Source organism: Pleuronectes platessa, chromosome 14 (assembly GCF_947347685.1).
Source record: "Pleuronectes platessa chromosome 14, fPlePla1.1, whole genome shotgun sequence".
In the NCBI taxonomy this organism is placed as follows: domain Eukaryota; kingdom Metazoa; phylum Chordata; class Actinopteri; order Pleuronectiformes; family Pleuronectidae; genus Pleuronectes; species Pleuronectes platessa.
This window is the reverse complement of record NC_070639.1, coordinates 4,591,498-4,609,804: the sequence shown is the minus strand read 5'-3', so window position 1 is coordinate 4,609,804 and position 18,307 is coordinate 4,591,498. Positions and strand designations below refer to the sequence as shown.

At 40.7% G+C, this 18,307-nt stretch overlaps 1 protein-coding gene across 1 annotated transcript; it reads left to right on the top strand.

Annotated features, from left to right (window-relative positions):
• Positions 1–1,360: 1,360 nt before the first annotated feature.
• rnf17 (ring finger protein 17) lies at positions 1,361–17,031 on the top strand. Its single transcript, XM_053440373.1, has 37 exons — positions 1,361–1,427; positions 1,978–2,090; positions 2,379–2,476; positions 2,618–2,705; positions 2,917–3,006; positions 3,082–3,185; positions 4,357–4,525; positions 4,799–4,875; positions 5,087–5,161; positions 5,478–5,746; positions 5,843–5,932; positions 6,084–6,242; positions 6,830–7,001; positions 7,266–7,407; positions 8,939–9,126; positions 9,277–9,406; positions 9,588–9,750; positions 10,154–10,269; positions 10,496–10,613; positions 10,714–10,831; positions 11,162–11,413; positions 11,533–11,680; positions 11,957–12,069; positions 12,209–12,299; positions 12,534–12,655; positions 12,892–13,114; positions 13,297–13,408; positions 13,528–13,691; positions 13,902–14,021; positions 14,232–14,309; positions 14,445–14,567; positions 14,680–14,736; positions 15,092–15,202; positions 15,396–15,519; positions 15,928–16,063; positions 16,601–16,784; positions 16,936–17,031. Exons 1-37 carry the CDS (start codon positions 1,361–1,363, stop codon positions 17,029–17,031), a joined length of 4,800 nt encoding a protein of 1,599 aa, XP_053296348.1.
• Positions 17,032–18,307: the final 1,276 nt, after the last annotated feature.

Genomic DNA, 18,307 nt, shown 5'->3' with positions numbered 1-18,307 from the left:
ACAATTTTAACCATGAACTCCAAAGGTTCAGTCCAAAGACTTCAACTGCAATTTTTATATCATTCACATGACATGGATAATAAAAAACAGTATCAGGCAATATGGTGTGTGAATTAAATGTCTCCTTTTTTATCTGGCGCCTTTTCAATCTCAGTATCTTACAACACATTTCAATAAAGAGATGAAATTATAAGAAAGAAAATAAATTAAACCAAGGTTTAGATCATAAAACCTCAAAATCATTGTTACTACAAAAAGTCCCCATGCATACATAAAGATAACATAACCATACCCCTATCACCTATCACCTGCAATGCATTTCCAAAGATCCCAAGACAATGGGGAATTGTGATGAGAGGGCTGTAAATACATTTTCTAGACCTTCTTGTCTCTTGTAGGATAATTGGGTACATTTTTTTAGAAGCCCTTTATTATGAACCCATCCTCTGCTGGTACATATCATATACTGTATATATAAAGGGTACATACTGTATGTGTGAGTGCCTCAGTCTTTGGCGCCCTCTAGTGTTTGAGCAAATAATTGTTTTGATAAATGTATTTCAGTGAGGGAAGAATAGATAATCCTTTATCAGTCCCACCATGGGGAAATTTGCAAGAAGATGTTTGTGTTGTAATCACTCATGTACACAGCCACCAGGTTTGTACCATAGATGGAGTGAACTCGGCGGATATAGTTTTATTTTCACCTGGATATATGTCACACATTGAAATTCTTGTTGCTCTTGCACAGAGACACATGATTGTCGGGAATCATTTGAATAGCGTAGCTACTGAAGGAAAACAGGCTCAACTGACAGAAGGACGACGTTTCAATGATACAAATTAATTTACAAACGCTGAAAAGATATAAACAAGACTTAGTGTTTTCTTCAGAGCATCATGTCTTAAGTCTGGAGATGTTAACTCTGTGTGCACAACTCATTTATTTATTTATAGTTAATAAAAGTAAGAGACACATACTTTCAACATTTATAGGATTTTCCCTTTGGTATGCATAGCAAACGATTCCTGACAATCCTGTGTCCATGTGCAAAAGCTAAATTAATTGTGTGACACAATCATTGTGTGATATTCGCATTTATGGTACAAACCTGGTGGTTGTGAGCATCTGAGTGTTTAAAACACAAGGACATTCTTAAAAAAATAATTAACCTCTGCTCACGACATAAAATAATATCATCTTAGGGGGAATTCTACGACTCCTTGGAAAACTTCCGAAGGGAAATATTTGCGTCTTACATTCGGGGCTTCCGTAACACGCCGCGGACCTTGAACGCACCTGCGAGGTCAGGTGACAACCGAAGGACGAAGTGAGAAAAGAAAGATTCACCAGATAAAAATGGACACGAGGGAAAAACCAGCCGCTGTTACCTGCAACTTTTGTGGAGAGGTCTTCGCTCTGCCTGGTAGACCATTTACAATCTTGTTCTGGGAGTCTAATCAAGTTATCTTCGCTAAAACGAGTCTGTGAGCTAGCGAGGCGGCTGTAAGAATTACGCTAACTAGCTCGGCTAGCTAGCCAGGCGGCTAAAAGAAGTGTGTTAGCTAGAGGGTTAGTTTGCTAATTCATCTTATAAATGATAGAATTTAAATGTCTGTAATTCACACAATAAACCATCAGATACAAGACGGCGAACATAACCTATTAGCTTATTTAGCTTCTAGCTAAGCAAATGTTGAACCGTCCAGTTAATAATTAAATTCGCGCTTAAGTTACTATTTACCTTTTCTAGATAAATTCTTTACAAAATTATTAATATTATAATACATTTAATGAATAATGCAACTAGCTTTTGACGAAATGTGAGCAAATCAATCTCAATTTACATACAGTCCTTATACACTCATGTGTCTCAGAAGATTGGTAATTTACAGTGATCGTAAAAATGTACATGATATCATTATATACACTGACATTGTATGGATCCTGCTTTTTATGTGTGTGTTGTTTTCCAGAGGATGACACTGACGGCAACCTCCCTCGTGCGCTGTTGTGTGGCCATATCTTCTGTACCTCTTGTCTGCTGTCCATCCAGTGTGACGGTGTCATTAAATGTCCTGAGTGTGAGGTAATATCAAAAGTGGTTATTCAGTGGTCACACTCTCGAGAGGGCAAACATGCTCTTTGGGATTTCAGTATGAACCACTCGCCATGGGGCAAGCAAGCCACATGTGAAGGGCTTTGGAACTATCATAAATACACGATTAAACATTTCTCAAAGGCTTTAGTGGCTTCATTTTGTAACTGTGAATATGGACTCGCATGGTAAATAGAATTTGTGATCTGCATAAAGCTTGAAACTGAATATGCAACATGGCATGATGACAAAGATAAAAACTAACTTCCCTGTCCATAGGTTAAGTCCCCCCTTCCTGAAGGTGGTGTGTTACATCTGCCAGAGGACAGCAGGATTGTTGGCCTCATCTACACAGCTAAAATGAACAAGATGAGAAGGTACAAAAAAAAAGCTGCTCTGATTATACTGAACCACATTACTGACACATATCTCATTGTGTAATCCGGTGGAGTAATAGCTATATTAAAGAGAAAATGTTTTTACTTTCATAATGTCTTTGGTGTTGTCATCTCCTGTAGCCTCCAGTGTGACCGATCAAAGAATCGCAGAAAGAGCAACTTAATGTCAACCACTGATCTTAATGGGAGTACTGAGAATACAGACCAGGTATGTTGAGGTCTATGAAGATATACAATCCATGCCTGACTGAGGTTTAGAGGTTTTTCAGAATGTCTGATCAGTATTCAAGCTGTTGTCATACGATTTTTGGATGGGGGGAAACAATTGTTGTGGGTGATTTAACCTCAGATACAAGGAGGACTTGGTGCCTGAATGTAAACTATTCTGGTTAAAGTGGTCAAACTTCTGTTTTATTCAGCCAGATGATATCAAGCAGATTGAGAGGAGAGTGGATGAGGCATTGGTCCAAGCTGCAGATAATCTTGCCCAGCTGGAACACATCCATGAGGTGAAAACTGCACCAGATCAAAATCAAAACGTAACTTGGATGGCTTTTTACGTATCATTTGTTTCATCTGTGCAGACTCTGACTACTGGTCAGGCAGAACAGGTGAAAAGAGAGAAAGCTCGGCTGGCAATGGAGATCAAACAAGTTGCAGACAAGGCGATGCATGCAATCCATAAGTGGTATGAACAGTAACAGTCAAAAATACTTGAAACTAGGTCTGCCGCGATTAGTCGACGTCATCGATGACGTTGACGCTGAATATGCGTCGACATCAATATTTTAAACCTACGCGTCGGACCCACACAAATTATGAATTTACCTTTTCAATTTCTAAAACGTTTCATTTCAATCCATTATAACAAATGTTCTTCTTCAATATCACTACATAACGCCGGGTTTTTACCGGACGCCGAAACGCTCCGGCGCGCCGCACAGGCTATTTTTTAGCGTGCGCAGGCGCCCAGCTGTTCACACGGGATTCACATTTCTCAGCGCCGGTCAGCCAACAATTCTGCTTTCTCCGCTTGTTGTTGTATGTAACCCGTTCACTGTACTGGTTTGGGGGTAAATGATGAAGGTCTTCATAGCCCCCCCCCTCTTTCTCTCTCTTTCTCTCTGCTTGTGTGCTTGTAGTGTAGTGGATGGGCAGAGAGGGTCATTTAATTATGTGATTGGGGAAATTAAAACTCCAGAACAACAGAAGGGGTATACAAAGAATGGGATGCATTTTTTATCAATTATATCATATAAAATATGTCATTAATATCGTTTAAAATCATTTTCCAGTGCGTTTCCTGGCGCGATACGCTTGCAGTGAGCGGAAAAATAGACCGTGGTATCGTTCAATGTTATTCACAACAGTTGATTGACATGTAGGTTTAGCTAATAGGAAGCCCCAATGTTGGTATGTTATGGACCAATAGGAGGAGGCAATGAATGGGGGGGCAGGGTCAGACACGGAAGTGAGGACCCGAATAGATATGTCAACATTAGTACACAGTCTGTCTCACGCACATTATTAAGCAAACTCGACAGACTCGACGCCGAAACCATCGGTGCAGGGCACGAGGCGCATCGCAGCCCCTGTGAACTGCACAAAGGTTTAACGGGGGGGTGGATAGGTGCGCCTGGCTTACCTTGGCGCTGCGCGGTGCGGGGAATCTGAAATTAAATGAAATGGTCAATTAAATTTTTTTGGAGGAAAATTTATCGTTTAGATAAATCAACGAATCAGTAAAATAGTCGACAGATTAATCGATAGAAAAATAGTCGTTAGTGGCAGCCCTACTTGAAGCTGTCTAATTTGATATTTTTTCTTTATCTTGAAGCCTGCAACTTATCTGTCAACAGGAGGGATGTGCAGTTTAATCAGGTGTCAAAACTGGAGGCACAATTCTCCACCATCCAAGCGGAAGCGTACTGTGTCCAGGAGAGGATTAATGCACTGGAGATAGCCATGAAGGTGGCCAGAGAAGTACGACGTGTCCCCAACCTGGGGCAGTACTGTACCCTGGATAATGTATGACATCTTATTCTTATTTACATCCAAACCATAGATTGTTTATAAAGATGAACTACATAACAGTCGGACATTGATACTCTGGATCCACATAACATCAAAACCCCCAAAAAATGTTTACCTCGTATCCTGAATATTTCAGCTTCATTTGTGTACAATGGGTGGAAGTGAAGACACAATATTCATCTTTATGTACAGTCTAAGATCCAAAAAGATTCCTTGTTAAAATAGCAAGATGTTTTAGAAGTGTGTCTGTGTGTGTGTGTGTGTTAGGTTCTGGAGACATTGAAAGCCCCTGTGGATAAGCAGAGCTTTGATATCAAAAGCATTACAATGGGTTTTGGAGTAAGGTCAGTCATTTAAAGATATTTTTTTTTTTTTTTAAATGTATTATTATGTTCCATTGTGACAAGTGCTATTTCACAACCAGCATAAACTAAAATTGTCCAATGCTTTATAAAACATCACGACACCAGAAAAAGAGACTTCTGTATGTAGACCTGATGAACATTAGTGACTGACTATTAATCTTGAACTTTTTAATGAATGTTTTCGTGACAGCTGTGTTCTTCAGTCAGAATGTGTCAACCGGAGTCTGGCATTGTCTCTGAAGTTGGAAGTTAATACCCCAAAGAAGTGAGTTAATGATTATCATCCAGTGTCATTTAGATTTATTTTTGCTCAGAAAACTGCTAAAAGTCTGTACATTGGTTTTTTGTCTGTCACTCAAATTACACACCTCAACAGGCAAACAGATATTGATGATGGCCATGAGGAGTTTCTCTCATCAGTGCCAGAGCAGTGTTCTATTGTACCTTATTTAATTGTAATTTTTAATGTTTTCCTTTAGACTAGCCGATATTCTTAATTTACTTTTAAAAAGCTTTTTTTTTAATGAATACTACACAAAATATTACATATATTTACTTCCTTCTTGTTGTTTTCTTTTTAGCTTGTACGAATCTCCTCCTAAAGGCCACCAGTCAAGCAGCATCAACAGAAAGTCGCCTTTGTACTGTGCCGAGGGCCGAAAGAGAATCTGTACCTCACCCAACCGAGGCAAGTTGCCTTCCCCACAAAGACAGGAACAGGAGAGCTGTGAAGCTGATAGTCATTCACCTCGAAGCTCCTCCACCAAACCCTCTCACCACAGCTCAAACTTGGACATCGGTACTCCAGATGTAATTATAGAGGAGCTTGTAGACGTGGGACAACAACGTGGTGTGTTGCCAGTTCCAATCAGAACATTCAATTGCACTGGATGAACACAGAAGAAAAGCCTTAACCAATTTTTTTTATTTGTCTGTCTTCTTGCAGCTCTCCCTCCCACTGGCCCTGAGCTGGCTTATGACAGAGGGAGAATCTCCAGGAATAGGAGAAATCCTGTTTCTGGCAAAAGGAGACATGGTAGGAACAACAGGTTTATTACAAAAAGTTTGGGTGCAAATATAAAACAACCCCTCATTATTAAACAACCGTTTTTGTATAAGAATCAACATAATCCCACATATCGTGTTATTCCCTTTCCTCATCATTGTTCTCTTACCTTAATTTCTAGTTACCCAGTGGGTGGTGGTGACCCACATTGTGAATCCAAGTCACTTCTATGTGCGCTACATGGCAGAGAGGAGGGATAGCGAGATCCTTTCCAAGAGGATCAACCAGTTTTGCAACAGAGAAGATTGCTACTTTACTTCCAGCGATTCAGTGGAGACTGGTATGTATGTCTGTCCTCCAAATGATGGAAATAGGTTAAAGCATGTATATGTCAATAGGTAAAGTTTTCATGCAATTAATGTTGAGCAAATTAAACAAAAAGCTTTGTTTATTAGCATTGCAAACTTATCCGAATCACCATCAGCTATATCTCCAAGTAGGTTTTCAACATACAAGGGATTAACTTTGGTGTTTGGTGCATAGCAAATTTACTAAGTAAAAAATAGAAGGAATAATGACAATATGAAGAGTAAGTTAAGTATAAGAGCAATAAGTGAAAAAAACTATACAGTCACATAACATTTATAAATATGTACAATCCAAAGATAAACGCAGTGTGGTACAGAAGTTGATGCATAAATTGGTTTGCATGTTTGCAGTTAACTGATTAAGAATCAGAGGTTTTCTGATTGCTGCTGTATACAAAATCATTTTATTTTCTTCGGGATAACAAATAAAATTAACAATTTCATTCCTCTCCTTATCTTTCCCTGCAAATAATAGCATGAATGTATCAAACAACACTCATCTTCTCAGAGTAAAGCATACTTTGCATGTGTGTTATTGTTCCTCTGTGCTCCTCTTAAGGCTCCCTGATCTTTGTGAAGTGGATGGAGGGACTCTGGTGGCGAGCCAGTGTGGTTGAAATTCTTCAGAGTGGCTGTGTGGAGACTGTGAAAACCTGCAAAGTCACGCAGCTCGTCAATGTCCAAGTCTTCTTCTTTGAAAACGGCCTCACTGAAAATATCACAATAAAGAGGTACAGACAGAAATATATTTGTCTACACTTCAGTGTTTACAACATTTTCTGAAAGTATCCATTTGAACTGTTTAAGACCTATAGAGCTATTTCATTTATTTCAGTTTCTCTACTAATTCACTGAAAATTCAAATAATCATGTTATTGTATACATATATATAACTAAATGTTGTAAACCCAGTGGTATTTGTCTCGATTGTAAAGAATATTTTGCTCAACTTATATATTGAATACATTCTCCTATCTTCTGTTGTACCTTTTCAGAGAAGACGGGAGTTCTGAGTCATCACTTAATGCTGTGAACAATCTCCTGAGGAAGGTGGTTGAGACAGTAAATTTGGAACTGGGTTACTTTGCTCCTCAGGCCATCAGATGTTCTCTCAAGGACCTGGTCCCATATGACCTGGTAAGAAACTGAGATTTATAAAGATTCCTTCTATGTGTTTGATCAGATCATTTACATTTTCCCTCACAGATGAGTGACAGAGAAAAGCTATCACATGTCGGACTGCCACTTTTTCCAAAGATCAAGTTTAAAGGGATAATTTATAGAAAAATAAGAATTTGCCCATTATCTTCTCACCACTATGTCGATGGAGGGATGGTCCGCAAGACCTGACATTCAAATTCGACTAGAAACAAGGTTATTCACAGTGTTTTAGTCCTAAATCTCCACTACCCGAAGTAGCGAAGCTGCCGGACGTAGCCACATGGTGGTGTGCCCGAGGATGCGTGATCGCAGCTCGTAGGAAGCTATCAATGGACATTCAGGCTAAAAACTTGGTGTAAATGACGCTGTTTTAAACACTTACACTTGGATGACACCACAGGACCCGTATGGAGGCATGTTATGTTTGGTTCAGTTATATTGGATTAGGGCTGCGACTAACGACTATTTTTCTATCAATTAATCTGTCGACTATTTTACCGATTGGTCGATTAATCTAAACGATTAATTTTCCTGTCAGTCAACTGTTGTGAATAATATTGAACGATACCACATTCCCCTTCTGTTGTCCTGGAGTTTTAATTTCCCCAATTTTCCCAATCACATAATTAAATGACCCCCTCTGCCCATCCACTACAAGCACACAAGCAGATAGACAGAGAGAGAAAGACAGAGGTACATTGAACCAGTACATTGAACGGGTTACATAAAACAAAAAGCGGAGAAAGCAGAATCGTTGGCTGACCGGCGCTGAGAAATGCGCCCCCCGTGTGAAAAGCCGGGCACCTGCGCAACATTGAGAATAGCGCTTCGGCGTCCGGTGTAAACCCGGTGTTACATGGTGATATTGAAGAAGAACAGTAGTTATAATGAATTGAAATGTTTTAGAAATTGAAAAGGTAAATTCATAATTTGTGTGGGTCTGACACGTCGGTTTAAAATATTGAAGTCAACACATTTTCAGCGTCGAGGTCATCGATGACGTCGACTAATGGCGGGTATTGGATTATGCAACCACGCTGTTTTATCCCTGAGACTCCAGAAGGGTTTTGTGGACTTTACCATCCCCTCCATCTGCACAGGGGAGAGTAGATAATGAGTGAATTTTCTTTTTTTTGTGAACTATCCTTTAAACAAAAGTGACATCACACGCCTCCATTTTTGTACAAAAACCGATAGTTCCTTGCCATTGTTTTAAACACTGTCTGCCATTTGGCGGGAAATGTAACTAGCATGATGCATAGTAGAAATGTCATCATTATATAACTAAAAGTTCCACCCTTTGCAATTGAGTTTATAAGATTACTTACGAGGAGAATATTGGCTGTTAATGTTGAAGAACTGATGATGTGTTCTTATGTCATGTGATGAGGATAAGGAAGTCTGAGTGCCTGTTGAATTAGATCGTTTTTTGTTAAATTATGTTTATCTTTACAAATAGCAGCAGTAGTAGGAGCTGTGTTCACTGTGTGTGTGTTGGTTCATATAGACCAAAGGCTGGAGTAAAGAGGCTGAGGTGGAATTCCGCAGTGTGGTTGGCGTTGCTGCGGTGGAGATGAAGCCTTTGGGTCAGGACAGAGACGCTCTGTTGGTGGACCTGAGGAAAGTGCCCATTGACCAGCCCAGTGACACGCCCATCTGTGTCAGAGAGTACCTTGTTTTTATTGAAGTGGCCAGGTAACATATGCAACTTACCTGAACAAATTCTGATAAACAAATTGGTATTTATCTCATGTTGATTCAGAGTCAAATTCAGACTTTTAAAGTATTTAGCCTGGCTATTGAAGTAGTCTTACTTTTGCTGTGCTCTTTCAAACCTGCTGATAGGTTTTACTCTCCAGTGACATTGAGCAGGACACCCTTGCTCTTCTACCCTCCTGTCTATCCCAACAACAACAGAGCGCTTAATGCAGTGGTGTCCCACATCAACAACCCTGCTGATTTCTACATCCAGCTGGTACTAAATAAACACATCTAAGTAAACATGCATACACTTAGTATTATCCATATATATAGACACCAGAGATGTACTTTAAAACAACAGTAGAAAAAAAAAAAATTGGGTTTTGAAGAGAATATATGTAAAGTCTTTCAAGGAGATGCAAGAAATATTTTTTTCTGCCCCTTGCCTTGACCAGGTTGACAACATGGAGTCCTTGTTACTGTCCGTCAAGCTTCAGGATTGTTACAATGCGACATCAGTGGCTGGACAAGATGACCTCAACATCTACTGCCCTTCGATAGGACAGGCCTGCGTAGCCCGCTACGATGACAAATTGTGGTACAGAGCTCAAGTCATGGGTGAGGGTACATGTATTAACGCTTTGATTAGGCTTCTGTTTTACTAGTGGGTATTTTTCATTAGTGTATTTTATGTTCATGAAAGTTTAATTCAGAGGGTCCATTGATTGAAGCCTGGTTTTGTCACAGCTGCTCTGTCATGTCACCTTTTCCAAAAATCAAGTGGCCAAATTCTTTAGAGTTTTAAGTAACATTTATTAATTCAGACCAAAGGTGCATTTCCCAGCTGAAATCAGCTCTTGTAGTTAATGTAATGGATGCGGGAGACATGAGCAGGTTTTTAAGCATTAAATGGGGGGGGTTCTAAGCTTTTCATTCACTATTAGTGCTGGGCGATATGACTTCAAATCAATATCTCGATTAATCAAACTTACACCTTTTTTATGAATGTGTGTGTTTGTAGGTCATCCAGGGGGCAGAAATGTGGAAGTGCGGTTTGTAGATTTTGGCAATATCCAAATCCTGTCAGTCAGCGACTTGAGGAAGATGAAGGATGAGTTCTTTGCCCTTCCCTCCATGGTGAGAACACAGTATTCAGTAGATTAGTTCCTATATCTTTTGCATTTACTCTCTGTTTTTGACTGTAATGTCTAAGCTTCCACTTTGATTCTGTATCAAACATCAAACCAATTGTTAACTAAAGGCCAGTTGACATTACATTAGATAAAAAAATATATTATAGAATTAAGCGTGTACATTTTATGCACTAATTTAGTAAACAGGAAGTGTTTCTTGTGCTGTCCAGGCAATCCACTGCTGTTTGTCAGATGTGACTCCTCTTAACGGAGAAACCTGGAGCGACACCTGCACCAACAGATTCATCAGCCTGGCTCACGAGAAACTGGTCTCTATTGTGAAAACAGGTGCTGTTTGCACAGTTTGGGGTGTACTTTTTTTTCTTTAAAAAGAGGAGCAGAAGAATGAATAGGTATAAGTGTGTCTTTTATTTATTTGTTTGATCAGGTAGCAGACACAGAACTGGGACCCTGTCAGTAAGACTGTTTGAGTGCAGCCTGGACGGGCCTCAAACCAACATTGCCGAGCTGCTGGTCAATGAGGAGCTGGCCAGCTTCAAAGAAAGGTGGGCCTTAACCCTGTCTTCTATTGAGGTGTCTTCAATTTCTTGTATTTCTAAGAGGATTTTAAAGATTACAATTTATTTTTCTACACCATTAAAAAAAATAAGTTGTATGTTGAAGAGCCACATCTGATTAAGCCCATTTTTTTTTTTGTTAGATAATAGGACAAGATGATTGAAGAAGGAAAAAACTTGGAGTTGGAATATGCAGATATTTAGCGTAGGATCATTGGGATCATAATTTAAAAAGAATGGTATCAAGCCATCCCTATTTAATTGTATCTTTTCACTGTCTTCTCCTCTGTGTAATCTCATCCAACTCTTCACCCCCAGCTATAAGTCCAAACATGCCATTTCCCCTGCTGATGACTCCATCATATGGGACCCTCCACTGGAGCATGGTTTGGCCACAGAGGGCATTGATTCCCCAGACCAAAAAGTCCCAAAGGCTGAGGAGTCGTTGGAGTTTCAGCCTCAGTTGAAGCTCCCTGCTCAACTCAAAGACCTGAAAGTGAAAGTCACCCACGTCAACTCACCGAGCAGTTTCTACGTGCAGCTCACTCAGAAAGACTCTCAGCTCAAAAGGTTAGCTTCTCAGAAAAAACTGTCTCATAAGGGTTTGATAAAGTTCTGATAAAGGTATGGGCATCAGCCCCAAAAATCCCAAATCCGTTTGAATATTATTATATGTTTGTGTTTTATAGGGTTTGCGAGCTTCTGAAGCAGGAGTGTGCCTGTACAGAGCCACAAGATGTGGAGTGGAAGGCAGACATGTTTTGTGCTGCTCACATTAACGGGGTTTGGGAGAGGGGACAGATCTGCTCTGACATCACATCCAGCAACATCGCAGAGGTAAAAGATCACAAAACACCCTCCAAAACATAGTGTTTGCCTTCTATTGCATCTTTTGACAGCTTTTTTACCACTGAATCAGTAAGTCAGTGTTTTGATATTACTGCCCTTATTAAATGACATTTTGTTTTATCTTGACTCCATTTTGCATGAAGACAGTGAGTAATACTGTGGATGATATCAACTTAATTAATTTACTGTATGTTGTTATCACTTAAAGCTTGTTTGAACAAGTTGTAGTGACTCATTGTCCTGTTTCACTCTGGCTGGTACCAGGTGATTCGCTGTGACCATGGCAACACAGAGAAAGTCCACATAAGCAGCCTGCGACCTCTTCCATCCGCCTTGATAGGATCTCTGGCACTGGAGTGTGCTCTTACTGATATTAGGTAACACACACTGTTTGTAGTCATGCCCTAATACGTACAAATCCTCAGACGTATTGATGAAATTATATCAGCACAATGTCTAACCTGTTAGTTTCACTTTTTTCTCATCGAGATTTGTCTTCTGCTTTTTCTATTTCAGGCCAGCAGGAGGCCGATCCACCTGGACGGCTACAGCCTCTGACTTATTCACCTACTACTTGACAGGAGCCTCTGCCGTTATGACAGTCAAGGTCTTTCCCTCCTTCTCTCTCTTCATCTCTTTCGCCTTTTGCCTTTTGATCAGGTGCCGAAAACATTTATTTTATCTACACACAGTAGTTTATAAAGATGAATAATTTCTTCTTCTGTAGGAGCTATCCCTGTGTTTATGATTTTAAGTTTCACCTTTTACTCACACACACACTTCTTGTCTTTGTTACTGTAGTGACCTAGTTTTACTGTGTCTGTCCTTGTTTGATATCCAGGGTTTGACAGATGAGCGTCCGTTACCCGTCGTTCTTTTCTCCTCCAACAAGTTGGGACAGTTAATCAGCATTGCAGAGTTTCTGGCCAACGAGGGCCTCGCCCTCAAAAATAGAAAACCAAGGTCTGTGTGTGCCACAAGCATAGAAGTGTGTGTAATTACAGGTCTTAAATAACATAAGTAATCTTTGTTTTTTCTTTTCCATATAGTATATTTGTATGAGGTTTTAGAACCTTATTAATATACTTTTAACTTTTAACTCTTTCTCAAGTATTACTTTGTGCCAGATGTAAGTGATTTATCATCAGTTTTCAGTTTTAATCAAATGCCTGTCTAATGAAAAGTGTATTTTCTCGCAGAGATGCTCTTGTTCAGAAACCCAAAGAAACTGATGCACATTCTTCAGTGAGCGAGACACAAACTCACGGCTCTGATGGCGAGAAAAAAAGTACAACTAGTCCTGAACCTAGAGCACCTTCTCTCATTCCTTTACCCTCCTCTCTCGTTCCTTTACCCTCCTCTCTCGTCTCTACTTGCATCCCTCCTAAACCAGCCCCCCGCAGCATCATGTCTGCTGAGAAGGTGATTACACACACTTGCACACTATTATCAACCTGGATTCCATTTGAAGGCAAAACTAGTAAAATATGAAGCCGTTCATGTGAGTTAATAAGATATGTAACAAATTAAAAAGACTAAGCTTTTACTTTGTGATTCTTGTTGCATTCTGGTTTTAATGTTCATTTGTGTACGTGTGTGAGCAGGTGAAGACTCAGTTGTACGACCCCCCAGAACTGCCATGTCTGGGTCACATCCAGACAAGTGTGTCTGCCATCGGAGAGGACGGTCTCATTTATATAAGAACACAAAATGCAGGTGCATATCGGTGTAAATCTTCATTTTGTGGATGCTGAATATATTTACAAAAATGTATATACTAGATGCTTAATTTTTGTAATTATAGAATAAATAATATATGTCTGTGTGTGTGTCAGAGTGTCAGTTGGAGCAGCTCAAGGAGAGGATTCAGCAGAGCTTGAAAACGCTGCCTAGACAGAAGTCCTACACTTGGAAGTCAGTCCAGGGCTGTGCTGTCTTTGGACCCGATATGTCGTGGTGCCGAGGTCAGCTGCTGGAGGTGCTCGGAGGACATGTTAAGGTCTGGAAAACACATACATAAAAAAGCCTTAACTCATAATGTACGTGAACCATTACCAATCAACAATCAATAACAATAAATGCCACAAAAAATGCATTTTACATTGCAAAACAATATTGGCTGATCAATTGTGGATGAACTTCTGTCATGCTGTGACGATTACTCAAGCAACAGTGTCACCGTAATCCTATATTGTTTATGTGTCACCAGGTACAATATGTGGACTATGGCCACGTGGAGAACATCCCAGTGGTCCATGTGTACCCCGTGCTGCTGTGTGAAGATGTTCCTCAGCTCTGTATTCCCTGCCTGCTGCACGGAGTCAACCCTGTAAGACTTTGTGGTGGCATAACCACCAGTTTAAAAAAAATTTAAAGTGATCTGGTCTCAAAAGCCAGATTGACTAGATCTTCTGCAAGTTTCTGGTATAAACCACCGAGCAGAGGATTGTTGAATGAGTTTGCTGATCTTTCTTGCATCAGGGTTCAGAATCACCCCTTTAAGTCCTAACTTGTTAAATCTTTTGCTCCGTCTTCTCAGATTGGCGGCAAGTGGCAGCCGTATGCTGTGGCCTTGCTGAAGGAGCTGTTGAACCGCTGCGTGGAAATGCACGTCACGGTAAACTTCCCACACATAAACCTGGGAATGGTGGCTCCTGCCCACAGCACTGGCGTGTTGCAACGTTTGGTGTGTCAAGAATTGTTGACATCTTTGTGGATGAGGGATCCATCGATGTGTGTGTGTGTGTGTTAGGAGCTGCCATCTGATCCGAGGAAACCCCTCACAGTTGAGATCTTTCTGGATGGGCTGAGCCTCAGCAGGATCCTTTGTCACCATGGACATGCCTCCATTGACGGGACTTTGTCAGCACAGAAGGTGTGTGTGTGTGCGTGTGCGTGCGTGTGCGCGCGCGCTCCTGGGGTTTTGTGTCACCTGATAAAGCAGCGCCGCTATACTCAACCCGGGAACACCTTATGTTTCTCTGCAGGTCCCCTCAGTGACGTCGCCTGCCATCTACCTGGATGAATGGGACCTCGACACTGGGGTATTGTGGAAGATGACCTCACTTAAACCATATTTATAGCAATGATTTCAAACTAATGATCGACATAAAGTGGTGACACAGACCATATAATTATGGATTAAATGAATATGTAAGAGCAGTTGGTGATCCAGATGAAATAATTAAATCAAACTTAAGAGTTAAATAAAATGTTTTCATTTGCAGCATCTACCAATACTGAGTCAAATAACACTCTTGAGAGTATCCACTGGATTTCTTGATGTCATATGTGATTGTTGCATAACTTCATAAGCTAAACTACGAATAAACCCATTCGCTCTCGCCTCATTGGAAATGTCTCAAAGAATTTAGGCTGATGCAGATGCCGTGTTTACAGGATTTGAAAGATCCAGAGGAGCCAATGTTGGGGACCTTTGTCAACCCAAACCTGCCACAGGAGGGGGAGCGCTTCCAAGTCAGGGTGAAGCACCTGAGGACCCCCAACGAGGTAACTACTACTTATACCAATAAAGTAATCAAATTAGAACTGATAACAGGATGCTATAAAGATCTGAAAACCCCTTTGGGGAAACGGTGTTTATCATGATTGTTTTTTGTAGTCGGTCATTTACTACTAATAATGGCACTAAACTAATAAGTCAACAAGCGATTCATCTTTTTTGTGTGTGTTTGTCCTGCAGGTGTTCCTGTGGCCTTTGGAGGGAACAGCAGAGGTGGAGGTGGATGGAGAGAAACTTGATGAGGCTCTGACCAGAATCAATGAAAATGTCACCAGTCTAAAACGACTCACAAACTTCCCTCAAGGTAAGTTCTCAGTGTTTTCACTGTGCTGTCTCCGGGCAGGTTAGAGCCTCTCAAAACCATTTAAGCATAAATTAGCATCAGGTCAGCTGATCTTTATTTGCAAATTAAATATCTAAAATGTATCTACAAATTTGAATAAATGTTTAATGCCAGCTGGAAACTAGTCCAATCCCCTAAATGATTATTTTTCTGCATCGCAAACTCCTCATAGTCGCTAGTTGAAACATTCGTCATAAGAGAAACCCTGAGGAACAAGGTTTTGTTTACACCCACATGAATAAAACTTGTCACCTTTTGTAGCTGCTGTTACACCGGCGCAACGACAGCAGGTGATGAGTGTTGCAGATGTTTCTGTGCAGACGTTTCAGTGAAGTTTGACAGACCTGAATTTCTGCCTGTGGCTTCCAGGTGCTCCGTGTCTGGCTGAGTACAGTGACGGGAAGTTCTACAGAGCAAAGCTCATGAATTTCACCACCGTGGAGCCCCTCATGATCATGGTCCAACATGTGGACTATGGCTCTGAGGACACTCTGCCCGTCAGCAAGTATGAGCATCGCACAATAGGAACTAGTGACTGCACTTTCTGAACGAACAAATAACGTCAGGGGTTCTCTCCATTCTGCTAACTGGTGGTGGAAGGGCGGGACATGGGTTGAAAAAACTCGTTAAATTTGTGGTTCAAAGATCCACGATTGATTGTTTTACTTTCATTAAGTAGTTTAAAACTGAATGTTTAATGCTTTAAAAAGATGTTTCGATAACATATTTCTTAGAGTGGACTGAGTGGAAAAAGTCTGCGGAGTGACTGTTTTCATACTTTGAGGGTCCCGACTGACTCCCATAAAGTCCGTACGGATAATAAAAGCCCAGAAAATGTGTTTTACACAATATGGGCCATTTAAACTTACAGGTTTACTGTGGACATTAGTAGCCTCCACAGGTCATTAGACAAGTTACTCTACTCAGGATAGTTCCATTTTATGTTTATCTTCTATTTGTTACATTTTCTCTGTTATTATATTTACATTTTCCCCATCATGTGACTGCCGTGTGGTCGTGCTATTCTGTCGTTCCCGGTCAGGCTGCGTCAGTTGCCAGCTGAGCTGCTGAAGTTTCCCCCCAAGGCCCTCAAGGTCAAAGTCGCAGGCTTCAAGGCTCCGAGTTTCAACAGGGAGGAAAAGGTTCTGCCCTACAGCCCCAACTGGAGCGTGAAGGCTGCACTGGAGATGATCGACCTGCTGCAGAACATCACAGCCTCTGTCGTGGTACAACACACCAACAAATAAGAAAACCACATGATGCTGCACTGATTTTCACATGAATTAGAAGAAAACGAGTGACTAAAGTAAATAGAGAGAAATTACATCTTATCTGTATCTTACACTCACGCGCCTTCCGTCTTGTTTTTCGGTTCAGGCTTATGAGCCAGAGCTCACAGTTCTGCTGTACGACAAGGACGGAGAGTTGGTTCATCTGCCTCTGGTGAGCAGCGGCCTGGCCGAGCTCGAGTGACGCAGGTTGGAGACAAAATCCTCGTCTCACAGGTTCATGTGAGTTTACGGCTAATTTCAAATCTGAATGTGTCTGATAGGGCTGCAGGAGATTAGGAAAAGATGCGATAAATGATGATGATTTGCAATAAATAAACAAACAGTCCCTGGCTATGGACAGCTCCACAGCTAGGAGAAGGCGCACACCCCGGCTGCATCACCGGGGAGACTGGGGCACTTTTTGTTTTTGTTTTTAGCTGCTGTCAGTAATTTACATCTTCTCTCGTGTCTCTTCCATTCGCACTGCACCGGCTGCGTCCAAACAAACGCAGCACGAAGCCGTCTCCTCCAGCTCCACATACATTGACTAGGTTTACAAAGTTGTTTTTACTCAGAATCAGTTAATACGTGTGTCCGATCCGTGTGAGTGAGAGAAAAAGAGAAACAGAGTACATTTCATTGAGCTGACGCTTTTATCCAATAAGCAATAAGTGCATTCAACCCCGAGGGTACAAACCCAGAACAGCAAGAATCAAGAAAGCACAATTTCTTCAAAAATAAAGCAAAACTACAAAGTGCTATAAATAAGTGCCATTTAAGTGCTACTAAATTGTTAGTTTTAAATTTTATTCAAGGTTAGTCAGAACTGTTTTTTAGTTTGCGGCGAAAGACGTGTAAACTTGCTGATGTCCGGATGTCGACCGGGAGCTGTAAGTGAGGGAGCAATAAGCTGATGAATGTGCTGCTCTGAATAAAGATTTAACTCATTAATAAAAGTATCGATCATTATATGATTATCACTGTTTATAATGTGACAACAAACAAATAAACTTTCGAATTGTAGCGAGTCAGAGGCGTCAGCCGAAATAGAGAAAGCCGCTGCTCCGTCAAATTCAGTTTTCTCTATTCTATTCTTGTTCTCTTCCGACAACGATTCACTGATAGAAAAACATATCAATGATCTGAATGTCTTTAATTTATCATCTAGGGCAGCAGGGCTCCATCTGATCGGCCAAATGTATTGACATGCAGAGTGAGAAACATAATTTATCGTCTTTTGTGATGTGTATCTCGCATTCTGATATCGCGAGGACGATAGATTTTAGATATATCGTGCAGCCCTAGTGTCCGATAATTTTATGTTACTGACAACTGTTGTGTTAATGTTGCCTGGAAGAAAACGACTGTCCATTGATTAGAATGTGACTTACCTTGACTGTCCACATCAATGTCACAAGTAAGAGTTGTTATTTATCGTATTAGATTAGACAGAAAATGTATCGGCTAAACTTTATGAA

Coding starts and splice junctions, on each gene's coding strand:
- rnf17 (XM_053440373.1), top strand. CDS start 1,361: ATGGACACGAGGGAAAAACCAGCCGCTGTTACCTGCAACTTTTGTGGA. Junction 4,526..4,798: donor AGTACTGTACCCTGGATAAT/GTATGACATCTT, acceptor TGTGTGTGTTAG/GTTCTGGAGACATTGAAAGC. Junction 12,656..12,891: donor CTCAAAAATAGAAAACCAAG/GTCTGTGTGTGC, acceptor ATTTTCTCGCAG/AGATGCTCTTGTTCAGAAAC.